This window comes from Haemaphysalis longicornis, unplaced genomic scaffold (assembly GCF_048455015.1).
Source record: "Haemaphysalis longicornis isolate Haplotype H1 unplaced genomic scaffold, Haemaphysalis longicornis Haplotype H1 scaffold_2, whole genome shotgun sequence".
Taxonomy (NCBI): domain Eukaryota; kingdom Metazoa; phylum Arthropoda; class Arachnida; order Ixodida; family Ixodidae; genus Haemaphysalis; species Haemaphysalis longicornis.
Window position 1 is genome coordinate 225,648,491 of NW_027526295.1, and position 23,035 is coordinate 225,671,525.

General features: G+C 46.6%; 1 protein-coding gene across 6 annotated transcripts in view; it reads left to right on the forward strand.

The window, feature by feature from the left end:
* Crtc (CREB-regulated transcription coactivator) overlaps positions 1-23,035 on the forward strand; it is an 86,103-nt gene that overhangs the window by 39,531 nt on the left and 23,537 nt on the right. For all 6 annotated transcript variants that reach the window (XM_077699522.1, XM_077699527.1, XM_077699524.1 and 3 more), the window contains one exon: positions 5,838-6,080. In XM_077699522.1, the coding sequence (XP_077555648.1) occupies positions 5,838-6,080 (243 nt within the window). The remainder of the gene's footprint in view (positions 1-5,837; positions 6,081-23,035) is intronic.

Consider the following 23,035-nt stretch of genomic DNA (forward strand, 5'->3'; position numbering starts at 1 on the left):
CAACGTACACCGCGAAAGGGCAAGACCAGGCCGCCGCACACATGCGGCCAGATTTTTCGTTAGCTTTTTCCAGCCTTGAGCGGAGTGCAGGATTCAAGGTGTCAACAAAGCTTGCCCGTAGCAGACGACAGTCTCAGCAGCGCAATAGCAGAAGTACGTCACCTCTGGGGAGCGTAGCATCATGGGAGAGAAGGCTCGCGCCCCGTCAACAGCGGAGAGTAGTTGAAAAGAGGAGGAAACGCGGCGCGACGATAATGCGCGGTTTTTGATTTACGATTTCTCAGCTAATACTCATCGCTTTAACAAAATTCTTGCGGGAGGAGATTGCTAATACATTGCTTTATTTGGTTACATGTACATCCATGCATCGGCGGAAGGTATTTCAGGACCCCTTTAAGGGCGAATTCACCATCACTGATGTCTAGCATTTTGGTTTGGTTTCTGCTTCGCTCGCGCGAGCCTCAACTCAAACCTGCATGTAACAAAAAATTGTGAATTTTTTGCCAGCTTCGTTATATCCGGGTTTAACTGTACAACCATTGGCAAAAGTATGGGTTTAGCGGCACAATCAGCTACACAACCTGTCCGGCCTTCAGCTGCCATGTTGGGGAATTGCGCGTGTCTTTTCTACTGCTTCTTTGAGGCGGCAGCACCTCCTTTGCTTGCATGGCTTTGTAGGCCCTTCACTGTGTATGACGTGCTCTTTTGCGTCACAGAGAAATGGAGGGGAAACAAGAGTGGGAAATGGCAGCCTTAGGCTGCGTTCCAATTCGCGGACAGCTTGGTAGACAGCCTACGAAGCAGTCTAACTAGACGTCTAAAGGAATAAAATTGGAATGCGGTCGCAAACGCAACACCAGCGCAGACGACAGCGTCGTAGCAGACATGTTGAGTTGCGCGAGCCGCAAGTTTCGTAACCAATACTACCGTTGTTATTACAAACGTTACACGATTTAAAAATTAAACAGTCATCTTCATCACTAGTAAATTATACTAAATATTACAATAAAAGAACAAGTACTTTTGTTTCAACATTAATACGCAAAAAGGTGGCGCTGGCATCACTTATTAGTTTAGACAGAAAGATAGCCTGCATCGTTGCTGACTTCGATGCTGTCTCCTCAAAGCAGTCTTCGTTGACTGCTTCGCTCGCATTGGAACGGGGCTTAACATGGCGGACTGTCCGCGAAGACGGCAACGAAGCTGTCTAAACGGTAAATTGGAACACACCCTTAGTTATTTACTTCTAAACAAACAAAGCATCTTTTGTAGCCAAAGTAAAAAAAAAAAACTTTGGAAAATATTAAAAAACAGGAAGTCATTCAGCATTTAGTGTCCCTTTAATCAGTTTGAAGCAACAGGCTCGTTGCGGCTGCAGTTGTTTTCTAACTCCAGCTGACAGGCAAATCAAGCCAGGCCAAGATCTGAATGCAGGGATGAAATTGGAGAGTCGGGAGGCAAAGAGTATGTTCAGCTGGCACATGATTTATAGCAGCTGGAAATCACTCGAGACGATTTTATCTCAGCAGTGACTGGCGATGATGATGATGTTGTCAGCCTTGGATTTGCGACTGCTCATTGAGAAGGGTTGCACGTCATGTAGCAGTTGATTGTTGAAGTACGTGAAGTGGAAGTATCTTTAAAGAACTTGTGAGGACACCCTAGCACTGGTGTAGTGATTGCAAAAGCATCAGTCTTCAATTTGCCACATAATGTCCAATTGCCAAATCTTCACTATTATCGTCATCCCTCAACTTTCGCATCTTTTTCTTCTTTCGGTTACTATGATTCGGCACGTACCCACTGTGTCAAAGAGGGAATTTAGTGGGAACATACTTTGCTACTCCCATAACTGCTGCTTCTGTAATCAGCGTTGTCAGAATACTTGATGTGGTCCTCAGTGCATGCCTAACACATATTGCTAGGTCGAAAGCCATAACGCATTCACCACGTCAGTCTTTATCCATTTCCCTTTGTGTCTTTTTCTTCTCTCCGTTGCTATAACTGAACGCATGCCTGAGTTGGCATCGGCAAGCAAAGAATTTAGTGAGAATGTAGTTTTCTACTTATCTAATTGCTAATTACTCAGTGCTTGAGCATTCTCAAATTCTTCATGCAGGCCTCAGAACATGCCGTGAACACGCGTTTCTAATGCTGTATTCGGGTGGTCACTCTGATCCTCTGACCCAGAGCACTTGGATATCCGAGCGATAGACGTTGGCTCCCCAACTGAACACCGAACACTTTACCCGATTTCAGAGCAATGGGTGACTCTGGCACCGTGGCCCAGCCAGTACCCCCTCGGCGGCAGTGAAAGGGGCCTACTAGTACTAGCACCAAGAGGGCAAAGCGCGCCCGTGATGTTACTTTCAAACAGGTGTAAACGCGTTACGAGCAGCCAGCTGGGCCGCCTAGAGAGGTTTAGGCTTTTACCACCATGGCAAATACATATTTGGTGGACGCTTTCATAAGGGGCCCGAATGACGATTTGTACTGCCATTGTCAGAATCATTATTGGCTCCTTTCGTGCATGTGCCACTTTATGCCACTTTATTTGTGGCTTGAAGCTCATTTTGGAGAGTGGTAATAACTGGTAGCTGGAACTACCGGCACTGCTTCATGGCTGCCTCTGAGTTGCTGCCGCCACTGGCACCGCGTGGGTGGCATCTGCAGCTGCATCGGTGTGTCTGTCGCGTGCACAGCACGTTTTCGCATGAAGAGCAAAAATACTTTGCCTGACTAACCCTTCGACAATGAAGAGCTGGCTAGGCCTCGGTGCGGTGGCAGCAAAAGCGGGCCAGGGGTGACCGATGTGGTGGCCAGTGTTGCATGACCCACTCACCTCCAGATCTAGGCGGCAGGTCTAGGCGGCGCTCCCGCTTTGGAGTCATAGCAGTCGGAGGCGCTTCGAGTCAAAGGTTGCCCTGAGATGACCAACCGAATGTACTTCAATATTTCGACCACTCAAATGTGCAGGCAGTCTTCAGAGTGCTCCAGAGTGCCTACCTGAATACAGCATAAGTCCAAGGCCGCAACGCATTCAATAGTCTGCCTTTAGTCTACTATATTTGCCGACCTATTGTGGTGTTGGGAACAAATGCGTGTTACGGAAGAAGAAATAGGTGTAGGCAGGGCATGTAATGCAGAGGCAAGATAACCGTTGGTCATTAAGGGTAACAGAGTGGATCACTAGAGAAGGCAGGGGGGGTAGGGGGTGGCAGAAAGTCAGATGGGCAGATGAGATAAAGAAGTTTGCAGGAATAAATTGGCCGCAGTTAGCACAGGACCCGCATAATTGGAGATCTGTGGGAGAGGCCTTTGCCCTCCAGTGGGCGTAGATAGGCTGACGATGATGATGATGCTGATGTGGTGCTGGGGTTGCGTACTCATCTTGTGTTCAGAAGACCCCTGTTGAAAATTTTGGCCCAGACCCAAATTTCCCTAATTTTCTTTTCAACTGAATTACACCTTTTTTTTTTTTTTTAGCTGTCGGCAATTTTGCGTGCCTTTCTTGTGTCAGGGACACTGGATTTCGTGCCAAGTAACTGAGTCAAGTGATGTTTTTGTAGCAGCATTATAACTAGAGTGCCGACTAAGCCGAGGTTAGTGTGCCACAGTGGATACGCAATGGACAGTTCCGGCGCTCCTTGCACAATGGCCACATTCGGTGTTGCTGTGGGTGGGCTTGTAGAGCGGCCTATCTTCTCTGCCGGCATGCTCACTGCCTGTTTTGCAAACCATTGTATAACGCTGTGCAGCCAACAGACACCAAGTGTCTGGACGACTGTTAAGTGTCTGTAGAAGTCTTTCTTGTTGCACTATCGCCTCAGCGGCTGAACTGTCACATTATCATGTGTACATGGTAATGCAGTATGCTTGCTAGAAGCTCGTCCTTGTGGCATTGCGTCGCTTTCTTTTTAACATTCCTGCACAAAGGGAGGGTTGTTGCAGTGAAAGCAGAATGGGCTGCCTGACAGACCTCCAGGCTGTAAACAGAGTGTGCTTCCACCCAAGAGCTGATGACACGCGAACGGAGCATTTGCTTGGAAAATACAGGCAAGGAGACAAGCAGAGTACTGGAGATGTGATGGTGGCGTGACATAGTTTTATCACTGAGGGCGTACAGTAAACACATTGCTGAGTGGCATAGCTGTTGCTTCTTCATACATTAGCTCAGGATGGAGTCCTTGCAGTGGTAAATCGGTCTGTAACATTCTGGGTTGCTGAGCGCAAGGCATCAGCCATGGTTCTAGTGGACGTGGGATACGAAAACATGGGCTAGCACTAGTAATGCGGTCTGTAACATTTGGTGCTGCTGAGTGCAAGGCATCAGCCATGGTGGCTGCATTTCTAGTGGACACGAGATACGGAAACAGGGGCAAGCACTGGCAACTAGGTCTGTAACATTCGGTGCTGCTGAGTTCCATGGTGGCTGGATTTCCAGTGGACATGGGATACGAAAACATGGGCAAGCCGCTGAGTGCAAGGCATCAACCACGGTGGCTGCATTTCTAGTGGACGTGAGATGCGGAAACATGGGCACGCACTGGCAACTTGGTCTGTAACGTTCCGTGCTGCTGAGTGCAAGGCATCGGCCATGGTTGCTGTATTTCTAGTGGATGCAGGATACGAAATCATGAGCAAGCACTATGCCTGATCTAGTTCGTAACTCTCAGTGACTATCATGTGTCTGTTTTTGTTGACGCGTTAAACCTCCCCTCCTTGAGGTTTGTCGAAGTACTTGAGACTGGAATTCAGTTTGGCTTGCTGCACTCGTGCTAACTACTTCACCACTTACTCCACCCTTTGTACCATGAGCAAGAAATTCGCGGCCGGCATTCGGGAGAATTGGGGGGGGGGCATCTGCATGAGCCGTTTGGGCTAGGTGCACTTGTGTAGGAAACGACCAGCACATCCCACTGCCGACCCATTGCGCTGCCCTGTGCTGCTCCATCTGCCCTTCTGTTGCTTGGCTCCTACCCTGTGACCTGCTTGGCATGCATCGGCACGCTCATGTCCTGAAGGCAGGGGACTTGGCGGGACGGAAGCGTTTAGAGCAACGAATTGTTGCACTTGCTCTCGCCATTGCGATGCAGAGCGACGTTCCGAGGGAGGGGGGGGCCGTAACACCTGGAGGCCCCCCCTCGTTGTTGGATGGCTCTTTCTCCTCCTCTCCGAAACTGACCCCCTCCCCTCCCTTCCTCCTCTCCCTGCGCTCCGATCTGCTCATGCTCCCCCATAACGCCGCGATGACACTGCAAGGTGCCATCGTCCGCTTCGTGGCTGCAGAAGTGCTCCCTCTGCTAACGGCCGCCCAGAGGAAATCTGCGTCTCTTGTCTCGTGTGGGTGTGGTGGCGCCTCCAGTGCTCTTGCGCTACTGAGAGGACTCTTGCGCTCCTAACACGTACGTCGCGGGTTTGTTCTCGTGTCGGGGGGGAAGGAAGGGGTGTGGGGGGAAGCTTTTACGTGCACAACGCATCTAAGTTATGGTCATGCTAGCAGCACCCTTGCTTCTGAATGGTACGGGAGGAAGTCTGGTTTACTTTCATTCTTCTGGTTACTTTTGCTCTCTTGATAAACATACTAGTGTGGTGGAATGTGTACTAGGCCACGATGAATGCACATAGAGCTAGCAAGTGCACCCTTACGTAGGCACTGACGAGCTTCAGGTTACTGTGATTTTGTTGCGTTCTTCCCCCCTTTTTTTCTTTGATAAGTTCATCCCTTTACAAGGCTGTTTGCTTTAGCTAATATGAAGTTTAGGGTGTGGAAATAAGTTGTCGCTACTTTGCTCTGCCGGGGTGGGGACGTCATGGTGTGTGCTCTGTCCTGTCAGGGCCTGACCATGGACACAAACGCGCTGTCCCTGGATGGATATGGGGGAGGCTCACAGCAGCAGCAGCAGCAGCAGCAGCAGCAGCAGCATCAACATCAACAGCAGCACCAACACCAGCAGCAGCAGCAGCAGCAGCAGCAGCAGCAACAGCTGGGCTACTACCCTCCCCACTCACCGCAAGTCCTTGGCCAGAACCCTGGCTCTCCCCTGGGCTACCCTCCACCCTCACCAACCCTGCCCCAAGTGTGTGATGGTTGCTTCTTCTTTTCTACTTCTTCAATTCAAAAGCAATCATTTTTTTTTTCCTTACTCATAGGAACAGTGCCTGTACTTTAGGCTTTGTTTATGTGTGGTGGGTCGTGCCCACCATATCTGAACCCATTCTGCTCATGGGATTGAGTTTTTTTTTCTTCTGATATTTTCAGCTCTTTAGGTTATGAAACTAAGCTGGTGTGAAAGAGAAAAAACATGGTTTGATGTTGGTCTCAAGTTGGCACACTGGAAATTGTGAAATGGAGTTTTCATTCGAGGTCTTATGATCTTGCTTTCCAGTGTGGGCAAAGCACTGTCTTTTTACTGTTTGCAAACCACTGTCCTAGAATGTAGCGCCATTTTTTCTTGCTCATTTATAGCAATCTGGATGCTTACTTTTACTTGTAACATTTATCGATCTTTAAGGCGGTGTCTTACTATGTTAGTCGGTGTGAGATAAAACTAAATGACCAGCTTTTAATGTGAACAGTAGAGGTTAGACGTAAATTTTTGTAGGTATTTTTTTCCTGCTACAGGTATTTTCTTCCTGGCACATTTAAAACGTAACCACTTATAGCGCAGGAGCGGATATAACGCCGTTTTTTTCTGACCACCGGTTTGCCTCTAATAGAACTCAATGCATAACCATACCGCTTAACATGTTCGCTGCGGCATACTTTCTTGAGGTGTCGTTTTGCGGGCAAAGTGACCCACCAGTGGGCCATTCGGCATATCTCCTAGGTGTGGCGTGACCCATTTGTGGGTCATGTGCCTATGCCTCTTTCATTTTCTCCCAAAAAGGTGGTGCTGCTACCTTTCTTGCTGGCGTTTGGCACGTTAATTTGAAAGATCCGAAGCTATAAGATACAAAGCTACAAAGAGCTATGTAAGATACAAAGATACAAACGCAACAGAGAAATAGGGTGCTACTCTCTTGAAACAACAGCGCCGCCCCACATCCAGTGCAATATATATATATTTACACACACACACACGCACGCACGCACGCACGCACGCACGCACGCGTATGTATAGATTATCTTAAGACCCCGTGCGCAACATGTTGCACATTCAGATTTCAGCTCTCCGTAAACAAGGTTGGCTGAAAGCAAAACCAAAACAGTCTCTCAAAGCTAGAGTAGAGACTGGTGGTGTAATCTGTCGGTGTTTCATGCAACTGTAGGTGCGAGATTGCGGTCATACTAATAAACAAAAATGGCCTTTTTCGGTCCAGAGGTTTTCTGTTGACGCCGCAAAAGTAAATCCTTTTCATGTGTTTAAAAAGTGCTGTGACACTTTTGATTTTCGTTTTACGAGCTCATGAAAGACTAAGTTATCCTTCCCCACCATTATTTCTGCTTTGACTTTTCTGTTTTCTTCTTCATTTCACTCGTAAAATTGATGTGCAACAGGTTGCACGTCAGGACAATGTTGAACCTTTTTGACTACATTTGCAGAACACATTATTTCAATTTCCTCTTTCTTTCTATTGAACATAGGGGTCTATTCGCCCCGAGCGTGAACACAGTCGGCCCCTGGCGGCGGCGGGACGAACCGCTCCTAGTGTGGATGGCGCTCTCGCGTCGTCTGCTTTTTCACGTTGCGTGAGGCGCAAGACGCGTGCTGTACACGACAAAACAACCAATATGTGTGCTCGTTTGGCAGTAAGCAATGACATAGTTACCTCTGCTTGCGCGTTTCTTCTAGAAACGCAATAATCAGAGGCCGTTGCAGGTTAATGCGCTGGTTTAATTCCACGAAACATCTTCGCTGTCGTCACCGCTGGTGTGTGAAACGTGTTATAAACATTGCTTCCACACATTGCACTTTTATTATTGTTGAGTGCAGTCGTCTGCCTTTTCGGGAACGTCGAAGGGTGCTTTTTGAAGGTGGCGTGGTGATTATTCAAAGGATAAAAGTTTAGTGCGCGAAACTGGTAAGAAGCGACAAGACCTGTGCATACGCGTGCAAATTCCACACCCTTGTAAAATTGCGCTGTGTCCTTATAGAAAGAAGAAAGAAACAAAAACATTTACACTGCACACGACCCGTGCGCTATCGCCCATACATGACCGGACACGTATTTTACCCCGCAAGCGCCTGTGTGATCGTGTCATTCCCGTATCTTTTCTAAAATAAATATCATTTTTGGGCAGTCGTTGTTTATACTGAGGAGAAGGAATAAACATTTATTCAACTGTATCGAGTTGCTAATTTTACGTATTATTTAAAATACGTTTCCATGGATGCGCAAGAGTATTTAGGGGGGATTTTTTTTTTGTAAAATTAAGCAGTTGTGAGTTTGCGTCTGTCATGTGGCATTTCGTGTGTCATTTTCATATATATCATTTTCAAATCCGACATGAATCACCTTGTCCAGAAACGTGTTTCACTCAGCATAACCAAATGCCTAATATGGTCACGTCTTAACCTCTTAAGGCGGACCTAAGTTTAAAGAAAGAGGAGAAAAGGCGTAATATAATGCACGTTGTTGCCCACATGTGTGAGGGGTGTGTGCCATGACTCGCTGGTTTCTTTTTTTAATTTTTTCCCACAATGCTTGCTTTCAATACAATTTTGAAAAAGGCGTCCCGCAATTCCTGGACAATCTCGGACCAAAGAGGGGTTAATCATTTTGGAAAATACGTGTACTGCTTTTTCACCGCTACAGAACACGACGCCTAGTGTAGTTTCGATTGTAAGTAAACCATATATAGTTTGGCTTTTCGCGTTACGTTTTCTTCTCGCTGCTCTTGCAACGTTGGCAGGACCCCCCCCGAAAAAAAAAAAAAATGAAATGTTTATTTTTTAACCAATCCTCAAGAATTACATGCCAAGACAAAGGCGATAGTCAGTTTACAAAACAAAGTAGTTGCCGGGAACCCGTTGCGCTGATTCGCAACGAGAAATAAAAAGGAAATGTTTTGCTACATCTGCAACAGCGCAACTTCATTTATTGCCATCTTTAGGGTTCGTAAGCGACCTTATACGTAACACACCTCGTTTTTGCAGGCACCTGTTAGATTTTAAAAGGAACGCAAAGGGTCAACAGAGCCGCCGTAACAGAAAATCGCTGCTCACTGTGAGGTCCCAGAAGCTTGGTTTCTACACTGTAAACCTGCTTGTCACTTTGCGGAAACCTAGCTAAACATGAGATGTTGATTGTACTGCGGGCGTTGAGAATTCAATTCGCAAGTTCACTTGCGACGAAAGCCATAAATTAATTAGTGATCCGAAACCGTTATTCATCAAACCTTCCTTCAGAGTCACTAAAATTTCATTTAAAAGACCCGTTAGAGCGGTTACACTTATATCTTTGCGCTGATCAAAATTCAGTAACTTTACGTTGCCTTTTGAACACACAAAAAATATCGTAAGCTCTAAGAAAGAATTTCGGGGCAGTTAAGTAGTGTTACCATTTCAGGGCATCCCACAAATGCAAGAATGCGCCATGCTACCAGTGAAAGCGAATGAGATTGCCGTTGTAAACTGAATTTCAGAGATCGAGGCTTCCTGATTTGTTTCTATTTATGCTTTTATTGAAGGCTCAAAGCCATAGCCTGGAAAGATCGAGCTTGCTACGAGCCACAGCGTACAAGTTCATTGTCACAATTACGGCCATTCTGAGATTCCCGATGAGTCGTCGCTTTTTTTGGGTAGTAATGAAAACTAACTGCCGCTTCCATGCTATACATTGAACGTTGAGGAACCGAACTACAGCATACCACTCTTGTTTGCACCTTTCGTGCGCACATACGGCGAGAAAAAGGCACGAAGCGCGCCCACAGTGTGCATTCTTACGGGCCGCTCAGCGGAGCATCCACACTAGCAGCGCGACGCTGTCGCCACCTACATGTCGAGCTCGCAGCGAATAGGGGCAAATCCCTTAGGGGCTGGGGCTGTTGGCGTCTCCTGTCATCGTCGTTGCATGTAGTCACGGTACTAAAACACCGGGAAACTCGTTTCCTCCTCGCTCTAGAACGCAACGCTAAATTTAAAAAAAACACCGGGACGCTCGTTTGCGCCTTGCGCTGGAGCACTTCGTAACGCATAACTAAAAAACACCGGGACACTCGTATTCACGCATGTTTTGGTTATAGTGCGGTGCTGCTTGTAGTGTGGATTTCCGCGGCTCCCGCGACATACGTTATAAATGGTCTACACTGTATAATTCATCACAGGGCAGCAAATGTAGTGGTTCTTTTCTTATTCACAAGCAAGTACAGGTTGCGGTGACACCTGATGATAGGAACTAATCATGCTGCTTGTGTGGTCACGTAGCTGGCTGCTGTATAGTCAGGACCGCGTAACTATGTTGAATAGCCAACGGAATTTTATTGTTTTAGCTCGTCAATTGTAGTAGCAGCATTATGGGTAAAGCAAAAACAAAAACAATAAAGAATACTGCTAAAACCCGATCTAATCGGGACTGTCATTTTACAAGCAGTTTACAAGGAGGCAAATCACAGTAGCTACCATGCGATCGTAATTGTGGCAGCTGTGGCGCTCGCGTGTGATAATTTAGCAATGCGCTTAAAGTCCGCAGTAAAAATAATAAGCCAGCTGGGGCTTGCCCTGAAGTCGTCGCACACCAGCAGATGCACGAAACACAGCGCTTTTTGTTGTATCACTTCCTTGCTGAGTGTCATGAACTTAAGTTCATGACTATCTTATCTTACAAGGGCTTCTTCCAACTTCTCGTTCGGGGTGGACTTGAGGGTATTTTTCTTTGACACAATCCGCCTCTTTCATTGCGGTGTGCTGCCACCTAGCGTGCCTAGCGGAAGTTGAAGCCGTAGGGTTTGCCGGCGATTCCTCCGGCTGCGTTCTCGTTGTATGCACGGCAATCCCACATTACGGCGAGGAGCAGCCGAAGTTTTTCCTCTGTGTTAGTGTTATAACGCCTTAAGACGACAGCCCCTGGTCATCACATAATACCAGGCGGCTTCTTATCACTGAATGAGGGCTGGCAGAGAAATCTCGGACAGATCCGTGTGCCGTCCGAGTGGCAGCTCGAGCAGTACTTGGAGTCGTCTGGCATGAAGTGCGATCGCCAGTTCAACAAAGGCCGGCAGTTCGCAAAATGCCTTTAAGCGCTGGACACATGTACGATTGGTACACGCGATTCGCATGCGACTGATCGTTACGACTGTCGCCACTAGTCGTACGCGTGAATTTGAGACGGCCCGATGCGCGCATGAGATGCGTCGTCGGCGTCGCTCCGCCCACAGTTTTTGCACCATGGTCAACTACGACGATCGCTGAGCTGAATTTGTACATTCTGCGCGTTTGTTCGCAAGAAATGGATAAAGCAAGCAATCGTGAAGCGTTTTCTGCCTTCGGAAACAGTCCGCGCACACGCCGGCCGCGCCTGCCAGCTCGGCACACTCAGCGGCTCGAACCGGCGCAGACCACGGTAGCAACCGCGCTTGTCGCTGCTCTTCTGAATCAATCTGATCGCTAAAAAGTTCCACATTCGAGAAAGTAGGTGTTAGTGTGGTGAAAAATTGTGCTAGGGATTGTTGTCAGGGCTTATTTTAAAAGCGGCGATCAGATATATCTGCCGCGATGCAAGCCTACGCTGACCAGTCGCCGCGGCGCGCGGTGCGCCGAGCAGCCGAGAGATGGCGATACCTGCGCGGAAGCATCGAAACAGGCTACGCAGATGTCTTGGTCACCGATCGCTCAAACGGCAGTTATAACTTAAATAGAGTTCCACATGCGAGAAAGGGTATGATAGTGTAGTGATAAGTTGTGTTGCGGATTGTCATTCGCAGTTGCACAGATAGCAGCGATCAAATATCCGCCAGGATGCTAAGCCTACAGTTCCCATCACCCGAGCCGACGCGAGCGACGCAAGCCGCCGTAGCCGATCGCGTGCGGCCGACGGGAAGCGATAGAAGCCGGCACCGTTCCCTTTTCGGCACTCCGAGTTACAGCGGAACGCAGCACAAGTTGTGGGCATTGTTCCGCGCACAACGAGCGCACACAAAAAATCAAACGATGTAAATACAACCACGACCCCTTCCCGCTTGTGCGGGAGCTGTGGGGAATGTCGTCTGCTGCCCCTACTGGACTGCTTAGGGACTTGGCCGCTAGGGGATTGCGCATGCGCAGTGGGGTTGTGAAAGAGGCGGATTCCAGACTAAGGGCATGGATGATGATGGTGTCCTTTTCTTTCAAGATTGTGGGAAGCAAGCTGGCCAGGACGCCATGCTTTGTGGCCACGGCACTGTTGAGTTTATCTCTTAGAGCTCCATAAAAACGAAACTAGATGCCTAGTCCTTTTTTCTGAAGTGGCACAATAATTTTTGCAGCAATCTGACGAAACGCATTCAAAATTGGTCCTTTTCTAAATATGTCTGCTTCTTAAAATACTTTGTTAAATCAGGAATGTCGCTGAATCCATTTCCTTAGTTCGAGTTCATGAATGCGTTGAGATGTATTGGCACCTGCGGGGGAATCTGAATTTGTCCGTTAGATCGGGAAATTTGTAAAATCGGGCTTTTTTTTTATATTGAGTTTTTACTGTACAATTATGCAGCAGCTTAGTGCATTAGGTTACAACATTCACAACTTGTCTAAAGCAACACCTTCCCACTGAGGCAGCATAGAGGAGATAAATGACATAGCGGGCAGTGTCACCTCAACACCGTCCCCTTCAGATGTCGCCCGTCCAGATGTCGCCACCTGCTCACACCACTACGCTAAAAACTGTTTCTGCTGCAATGGCCACAGTATTTTGTTAACTTCAAATGGTATGTGCTAGCGGGAACCGGGAAGTATTACGCGACATCTCTGTTTTTAAGGTAGTCTGAAAAATGAAAACACGTTCGTGTTGCCATTTTGTCGCATGTTAAAGGTCCCCAGGTGGGTCTAAATTAATTCATAGCCTTCTGCTACCTGCACCTAATAGCACTTATGGCTCTCATGTCATCGTTGTCATTGTTACCTTTGCCAGGGAGGAGATTGGCTTAGAAGCTACTAGCCATAATAATTTAACTACCACTAATGAAGTTGTTATGGGGGGGGTGGGGGGACTACCAGAAAAGCTCACAATTCCATGTAGTGATCTTGATGAAGTTTTCAGGGGCTATGTATCTTGTTATGAGAACTGGTGTTGCCATATTTAATTAAATGAAAACACAAAAAGTTGCGTTCTTTCAAAAGTGAAAGCGGACATGTCTGTTGGGGACAGCTTAAATTTTACAAATATGAATTCTTTCCCATTATAAAGGTGTTTTAAAAAACCCTCTATCTGTGCTATAGAGTGCAGTCTCGCACAGTACAGTTTAAGTAATCTGCTCCCACAGAAATTTTGTTAATGTGATTAGTACTGATGGCGTTAGCATCTACCAAAAAGAGTGTGTCTTTCTATACGTCATGTGTCGATTATATTGTGGCGCTCTGGGAGGTAGAGAGGCAAGCTTAATTAGAATGGTGACGGAACCTACCTTGCACACTTCGATGAATGAGTTTTGGCTGAATGCATTGGTGAACAGCACTGAGCGACGAAATTCTTTTCCAATAATTCCTCCGTCTGGTTGCTCAAAATTTGCTCGCAGTGTAAACTTAAACAGAAACCAGTGTGTGCCATTCGGATCTCTTTGGTTGAATTTCCGCATTCCTGCGCTTCACTGTAGGGGGCTGTCTGACAGAGCTTTAGCAATCAATATGTCCAACTGCGATTAAAACGAAGCTGGCGGTATGTAGCAGTCCTTTGTTTCTGTAAATCTGTAAATGTTGTGCACACATGGGGAAGCACAGTTATAAAGCGAAGGGAAGTCGGTTGCACCAAATGTTTTGGAATGCCCACTGCTTGATGGGTTGTTTAGGCATGTGAACTGCGGACTGCTACTGTAAGATTTTCATCATCGCTGTACTGCGAAAATGGCAAATTTCCAGCATAGAGGGTCTTTAAAAACATAGTGCAAGGGCTTATGTCCATAAAATTTCATTCTGGAAGTGTCAGATGACTAATATGCATAGAGAGATGGTTTTTTCAGTGACCAGTTTGGCAAAAGCAAATTGAGAAAAATCTCCTTTGCAAGAACATTCTGCTTGTCAGAAGCTTGATGTTCTTAATAGAGTATTCGCCGCATACGTTGATCTGCCACTTCAGTGTAACGTGTTTCCATGACAATTGCTGTCACTTTCCACCACTTGTTTTGCTGGCTTCGAACTGTCATGAAATGAAGCTCGTGAAATGGATCTCTTGGCAGCAATCTTCTAGTGCCTGGTCATGGGTTGACCACATGTCATATCCAGCTTTTGTGAAACTCTCTTGATGCGCTTCAATTCGACCCGCCGCGGTGGCTCAGTGGCTAAGGCGTTGCGCTGCTGAGCACGAGGTCGCGGGTTCGATTCCCGGCCGTTGCGGCCGCTTTTCTGATGGAGGCGAAAAGCAAAAACGGCCGTGTGTACGAGATTTCGACGCACGTTAAAGATCCCCAGGTGGTCAAAATTAATCCGGAGCCCTCCACTACGGCGCGCCTCATCGCCTGCGTTGCATCGGTGCGTTAAACCCTACAATCAATCAATTGATGCGCTTCAATTCGTAACAGCAAAATTTGCCGCTGTTTCGGTTGTTGCAATGTCCAGAAAGCAGCCTAAAACTCATCAGTGGTGGTCCATCGTTGGCGCTGGAACTCGCATTTTCGTTTCCACAATCGGGCCGCTGTTGAAGTATCGTCTTGGGCTCAAGTACAAGGTGCCTTACACTTGGTGCCATCCATCGAAGGTTGCTTTGCTTCCCGATTTGGATGCAGCAACATCTGATGTCGAAGGTATCACATCAATCACTTGAGGTTGGTTTTAATCAGATTGAAAAGCACGTCACTTGTTCCACTTGGTACTGCAACCCCATGTTCTGTAGCAGTGCCAGGCATACTATGAAAGTACTGTGCCAAGTCAAAAATGCCGCGTCATGCTAGAATGACGATAGGGCGAGTTGGTACATAAAGGCTAGTAACAGTGCAAACAACACAACACAAGAGGATGAGAGGGCACAAACACAGTGCCATGTTGGTGTCTTCTTACCCTTCAAGGAAAACAGTAATAATAAAAAAAGACCGCCCTTGAATAATAGTGGGCACAACGAGTGTAATAAAAACAGAAGAAACCGATATTTTGAAAAATGGGGGTGCATGTATGCATTGCAGTATTCAGTACCGGTATGTGGCTGCCACTGTCAAGTTTGAGCTTTCGTACTGTGTTTGCTGCAAATGTCTCTGTGCACAGTTACATAGCAGCACACTGTTATGTAGAGCACTGTTACGTAGCACGGGTAACAGATAAGTAGGCCTGCGGGGTGCTGGTATACCTCCTTATCTTTGTGCTGGCGATAGGACAGCTGTTCGGCAATGTGCGGCTTTTGACTGCGCATTTTTTTCCCCTCCTCAGTCACTGACCTTTGAGATTGTGAGATTGACATTGGCCTTTATGTACCATTTTTGGAGAAGTTTTTGTTGTGGTCTGGCAATGGGGAGTCAGTGGTGTTCGCTGGTTTGACACCCGAGTGAGACGAATGTCCAGCTTAGTCATTCATAGGCAACCCCCCAGAAGTCTGACCTTGCGTCCGTAATGCAACACCGTGACTCGCTTCTTAGGGGTGTGTGGGTCAAATGGGGTTTTTAATAAAATGGCCTAGGTCTTTATTGTTGATAAAGTGCCCCTTATCAATAGGAAGTCGTTTAATAAAAGCTTAGGGCCTCGAAAGCAAGCATACCTAGAGGGGCATGTGCGGATATGAACCCCTTGGAAAAACAAACTCCCTATAGATCCTATGTATAAAAAAGTGGCCTTCGGTTTGTTTGCCTGGCCTGGGGGCAAACAAGGGCAATTAGAGTTCCTTTATATCGCTCCCACAGGGAGCTAAGAGTTGCACTACCATCTGCCATTTTCCAATTTGTACTGGTGTGGGAAAGCCTCCCAAGTTTGGCACTTGTTCTTTCACACTCACTCTTCTTACGACTTCATTTGCTTTGTATAGACAGTTTATAACATCAAGCTTGGCGACAGTATTTGCCTCGTTCAAACAAAACACCTTGTTTAATTCAAAATCTGTTCTATGACATGAAAGGCATGAACGCTGTGGGTCCTTTGTGGGGGTGATCAGGCGTATTTATTTTGTTCTAAATGACCAGGCAAGTGTCAGTCTAGTTTTATTGAAGGATACGTCTAGCATAAAATGCTGCCAATATGCCTAGCGTGAGCACGAACGAAGTAACCAGCTTTTCCTGCAAGATTGTATTTGTATTCGCTTTCTTAAGCTACACTAGCTCTGGCAGTCGAACTACACTTCACAATAAGCAGAAGTTTAGTAGCATGTATTTCGTGCCAAGCAACACTTCATCCAAAAGTGTGTCCATTTCTGGCTCCGAAGGTGTCCTTGCGTGGTTGAGTGTCGCGACCAATGTGCAAAGGGTACTTCAGTCTTCGTTGGACGTCTTCTGTCTCAAATTGAAACGTGGTAAAACGATTTTCCGTGTTCTGTGCTGTTCGTGCAGCCAGGCATGCAACAGTCCACCATCATTCCACTACACAAGTGGACAGAAACAAAACAGCATTGCACACAAAACTGCAGACGTGCACGAAAACACGTACGCCACTGCACGCCAGATTCCTATGCCGTTGCTCACGCTGATGATGGGGCGTGGCCGTAGATGGGGCGTTTCTGCATGGACGTATCACCGGAGTGATGTCCTCAGGGTGGCGCGGGGAAAAAGGTCGCACAATTCTTAGCTCCCTGGGGGAACTCTAGAGGCAACCGGTATGACCTATCATCTGTCTACAGAAAGTTGGGAAAGTAGTAGCTGTTGGCGGCTCTCTCCGCTTGCTATGGGGAAAATGCCATGGAAACGCTGGGAAGCATTTCTAGATTCTATGTTCCCTAATTTGAAAAGTAAGTTTTATTGAATGAGTCATGTTATTAAAAGTAAATGTAAAAAGTAAAGTAGACCAATGGTTATTTTTAACTCCCTAAGAGCCACACCAAGTGTACTTCTTGCTCTATATTTACTAAGGGGGCGGGAAAGGGGAGCGCCGAGCACCACATTCTGAAGCGGAGTTTGAAGCATGCTCTATCCGGTAATTCCCAGTGGGAAGTTTCCACAAGCTCTTGTGCCCAAAAGTAGTGTCTGCTAGCACTGTACTTGTCTTGGCTTGGCTTTAAAATAATGTGCTTCATTTAGCAGTAACCCAAATAGACAAGGGCATGAAGCTAACAGGATACATGTTGTATCCCAGAAGTATTTCTTCAGATAATCTACGGGCTTTCAAATACTGCAGCAGAAACGCAAAGCATGAAAGGGTTGGAGTAAGAAGCTCGCTCAATTGTTCTTAAAAATCTGTGCTAATTTTCATGAAAGATGGGCATGCTACTGCATTTCAAGCCCCTTCTTCTCTTGATGCAGTAAACTTCAGTCACATGCCAAGCTGATTGATTCATTGCAGCATTTTGATCAGCAGACGTTTTAAGGTCATCACTGGTCGCAAAGTGAGTGAAGCTTTTCGCATCAGAAAGAGGAACTTTAAATGCGTTGTCATGCCCTCTTTGCACAAAATTAGTTGCATTTTAAGAGTGATTGCATTAATGTTCATGCTGCCACAAAAACAGTAACGTGCAGTGGCTGGATGTCCAAGTAAAACGGAGAAAAGAGGACCATAGGAGTTGTTAAAGACTTGAAAGGATGCACTGTCAAGGTGCTTGTCTGCTCGATGAATTCTGTCAAGTGGTGTGCAACCTTGTCACAGGGGTGAAATAAGGGCAAGGGATGCTGCGCACAAACTACGCTGGTGGGAATAATCTCTAATGCTACATTTCAGAACCATATCCTTTAAGCTTCAGCCTCTTTCAAGTTGGCAAGTTGGCCGCATCCAAAATGAGTATCACCGTCACTTCTCAAATACTTTGGAAGCATGCCACAGTAGTTTCACTGCACTCATCACTTTTGTCTATCATTACTACAGTAGAACCTGGTTACAAGAGACACTCAAGGGACCCGAGAAACATGTCTCTCGTAACCAAGTAACAAGGTCTCTTGTATGCGTGGTTGCTAGCATGGCAAACATAGGAAAATCAACCTAACCGTTTTCATTCGTGTGTCTCTAATAACGAAGTGCCTCCTGTAACAGTGTCTCTTGTAATGAGGTTTGTACTGTACAAGGCCACTCGCTAATTGCAGAATAAATTTTGTTTTCGTGATGACTAGGTAACCTTTTTAAATACAGTCTACGCCCGTTACAACGGACCCTCTGAATCCGGAAAAAAACGTCCACTGTAGCCGAAGTATGCAGTATCCGACGGGGGGGAGTATGAGTCCTAAAGTTGACCGACATTGCATATGCATAGTACATACACTTTGTTCTTTCTACACGCCTGCAGCACCTCTGCACAGTGTTCCCGTGAGGGAAAAGAATCGCGTAAACACCGTTTCCAAAGCTTAGCCCCGGCACTTGGAAAAGGCCTAGCGCATGCGGTCAAGCGTGTAAAGACGCATGATGAGCTGAGCAAATAAAGCAAGAATATTACTAGGCGCAATTATTAAGCAGCTGTCACCAGGCGTGGCCATCAGCATCAGCTAGGCTTTTTTAAATCCCCTCACGACGAGGCAGGTTTTCCCGAAACCGCTCGTCAAACAAATCGGATCGCTGCCTGACGTTCCCTCAAGGCAGCTTACACATTTTTAGCGATTTTAGTCTGGTCATTGAAACAGCTGTAATGAAATAATCTGATGACGGACAGCTGTAAAATCGAAAGTTGGACCAGTTGGACTGCGCACGGTTACCGGCAGACTGCACACAATGGATGGGGAACAACCCCCCTACTTGAGGCATTTCTTACCTTTTTCACCGAACGGAACAGGAACGATGCATGCGTGGAAATAATAAAACCCGAACTTCACTTAACCCGAGTTTTTTATTACATAAAAAGACTGACGAGGGCAGAGTCGCTCGAGTGCACCACCTCGAGTAATCGATAGCCCTGTTTTCAATCTCACCGGAGTCGTGTTTATCGGCAGCGGCCTTGTTCTTGACGGTAGAGCGGACCGTCTGCTTAGACAGGCCTGTACTTCTGGCGATGTCGGCAGTTTTTCACCCATGTTCAACAGCGTTAATTACGCTTAATTTATCCGACAGTGAAATCAGCTACCCTGCCGCTCATGCCGCTGGTCGCACCAAAAAAAAGCCACTGGCACTGGCTTGGCTTGGCTGCGCCAACGACCCAGCTGCCAGCAATGTTGCCAGACATAACAGTTTTCTTGCCAAAATAAACAGCAACAAAAAAAAAAGCACATCGGGTGTCGGCCCCGCAGAAGTCCGCTATAAACATTCAGTCGAAACAATTTTCGCCTAATATTTAGTCTGTTGTAGCCGGTAGTCTGCTCTAGCCGGGTCCGTTATGAGCGGAGTGGACTCCATTTAAAATGCATGGGGACCAGACAAACCAACAGAAATGGTCTGTTGTAACCGAAAGTCTGTGGTTGCCGGATCCGCTGTAACGAGCGTAGACTGTACTTTGTTGCGAGGCCAGCCGAGAGAGCAGGATATTTTTAACAGGTGCTGCTAAATCTCACTTGGCTGGCATTCAGTAGCAACTCAGAAAAGCTAGTGTGTTTTTATGCCTATGCTACATGGCAACTTGGGCAGTTGAATGATTCCTTACAAGTGCACCTAATAGATAGTCGATGTGCCACTCAACAGACAATTGGTTTGAAGGCCTCCTGAATGCCTTCGAGGTGGCCCTGTAGCACAGGTATCATACCGAATGAACATCCACGTCCCATTAGTCGATTTCACTCCAGGCTGCATTATGAACCACTGAGGCAGTCTAATTTGAACTTTCATAGACTCAACAATGAAGTAAGGACAATGCGGTTCCGTGCAAAGGCACTGAGCTTCTATGCAGGTTGAACTGAGAGCCCCCTGTGGAACGTATCAGGGATTTAATCGCACTTGAGGTTTAGCCTAAACACGAGATTCGACAGGGGCCGCAGTTGGCGCCGTTTTTGGGCCAATGGGGTAACGCGTGGACGCACGTCTGTTTGCTTTCAGTGACCTTCCGTGCCAAGGGTACTAATGGAGGTGGTGGCAGCCATGACGGGCATGATTGGAAGGCCCACAAGGGAATGATGCACTAAACTTCGTTTGTGGTTGGAATGGCAAAAACGTAGAGGCACGCAACAAGTGTTGCTAAAATAAAAAAATTGGGAATGGCACCCGTGCTGTTGCTATGCTGGCTTGTTGCTTACTACTGCTGCGGCGATGCTTGTGGCACAAACTTGCTGCGTCTGTGTGCTCAACCTTGTGGCGTCACTTCCCTGCATGCAGTCAATGTGGTAGGCCCGCCCTTAGCTTGGGAGACCAGTTAGGGCGCCCAACACTTCCAAGCTCATTTGGCAGCCCATGTCGAGGGCACAGCTTCGGAAAGAGCAATTATGCCTCGCAGCTAGCACAAATAATAATAAAAAGGATGGGCCTGGTATATCCAGAGTTTGGAAACAAAGATAAGTGGGGAATATCGCAAGTGGGAATTCAGTGCAGTGGAACGGTCAAAGACAGTAAGCTCAGATGCACTCATGTGTATGTCATAATCACAGATGGTTCTAGAGTGGCCATCACTGCCTTAACATGCAGACCACAGAAGAAGGTGAAAGCTAAAAATGAAATGCCTCCCTTTAGTGGTATGCGTTAGTCATGAGTGTCGACAGAAATTAAATGAGATAAGGTCAAGTTTAGTTACCTACTCTTTATTCTGCTCTCAAACAAGAAAGCAGGGAGAGGCCCCAACATTGCGGATAAGGGTGGTTAGGCACAGATAGCCTGGCTATAAGTGCTCCGATGCTAAAATGTACTAGAGAGAAACCTTACGCTAGTGTCAGACCAATGTCGCAGTGTGGGAGCACCAGGAAGTGTTCCACCCTTACTTGGCTTGGCTTAACAATGAGCTCACAAGATGCTTGTGTGCGCGAAGGCCATAAGCTTTGTTACAAAAAGATTATTCAAGGTTCTTTGAAAATATAAAAGTATCATTATGGCATGACCTGTCTATGGAGAAACTTTTTTTAATGGTGAATACAACACACACAAAAGGGAAAAAAAAAAAAAAAAGTGATGTCCTTGTTGTTGTTTCTGTCTACTGTCTGGCTTTGTGCATTGTCAAAGTGTTGTAGCGGGTCATCGTGCTTACCCATATACCCATATTGCGCAATGACAAACAAGCACAGACACAGCAGGGCATTGCATCGCAAGTAAGTAAATCACCTTCCATGGAGAAGCAGCACGTCGGGAACAGCATGCTGTTAGTGAGCCATACTCAGACAATTGAGGGAAGAACTGAGTGCCAGTTGCGAGCCGCAAGACAAGCCAAGTCACGGGCCAGGCCAAGTAAGGATGGAACACTTCCCAAAGTTCCCACGATGGCATGCAACTGCAGCATGGCATTTCCACTAGTACGAAGCAATTGTGCATGCGCAGATTGCCTTGGAACATTGTTGCGTGCATTCTCGGTTTTGTTGTTCCAGCACCGTTGACACAACGAGTTCTGTGCATGGTTTCCTTGTGGATGACACTCTTCCCCAATCGTTTATGTTGTCAGGATTAAAACCTGGGCACTTAAGGGAAGGTGGAACTTGCCAGTCGCTTGGGCGGAGAGAACTTAAGCGAAGAGGCTGCATGGTGGCCTTCCCCTTAGCGTCTGCAAGGTGGGGCCGCTTCTGTTTATTCCCTGCCTCAGCTGTGCACTCGGGCCGCGGTGGAGTCCGTATGGTATATACACTGTGTGGCCGTGCTTGGTACACTACAGTATGGCTTACAATCTCTTTTGAGGGGGCACATGGGTCTGTGATCAAAAAAATTATTTTTACAGTTATGATGACAAAAATTGCAGGGCACATGTAGTTTCTCATTCTGATAGTAGGTTTAAAATTCTTTCTTGTGTTAAACAACTACATTCAAATGTATTCGAATTTTTATATTTGATTTTTTGACAGCTTTTAGAAAAACTGCTAGAGTCATGCAGCTGAACAAGGTACCATTGAACTGTGCACAAATCAAGGACTGCATAAGGCTAACAGTATCATTATATCTGGTCTGTAGAAGAAGTTACGAACCTTTGATGTTTGGGCTTGGAAGGCAAAACCGGTTTTTCTGGTCCCCACCGTCCAAGCCCAAACTTCAAATGGTCGTAACTTCTGCTACAGACCAGCTAGAAAGATACTGTTAGTCTTATATCACTCCTTGATTTGTGCACAGTTTAATGGTACCTTGTTCAGCTGCATCACTCTAGCAGTTTTTCTGAAAGCTGTCAAAAAATCAAATATAAAACTTTGATTACATTTGAATGTAGTGGTTTTACTCAAAAACCAATTTTATATCTACAATCAGAATGAGAAACTACATGTGCCCTGCAATTTTTATCATCATAACTGTAAAAATAATGTTTTTGATCAAAGACCCATGTGCCCCCTTAATGGAGGATTCAGGCTCAATTAGGTGTGGGTAGTAGAAATAGACACAAAAAAATAAGAAGAGTAGGGCGTGAGGGTGGGTGGGGGGGGCAGAAAAGGAAAGAATAATTCCTGTTCCGTGCTGCTTCATTGCCCCTAGCTGTCGTATACCTTTGTTTTGATGGTGGCAGCTGGTAAATCTAGGGCGCAGCTCTGTAAAATCAACTGGAACGGAAGGCTTTTTTTTTTTTTAATGCATCTAACAGTACGTGGCTGTGGCAGGGCCTTGTGAAGTGTGACCATCCGCTCTGGCCGGCTCGAAACAAAGCACCGAAGAGCTGTTTGCCCAAGGTGCTGCTGTGAAACATACCTGCTCTTTTTCTTTTGCGCCCTTGGCTGCATTAGGTGCAAGGTTTGGGTGTTGTGGGGCAGATGGGTGACCATGTGCACAGCCTTGTTGTGGGCTGATTTTTTTACAGAACTCTGCAGTTTACTTTT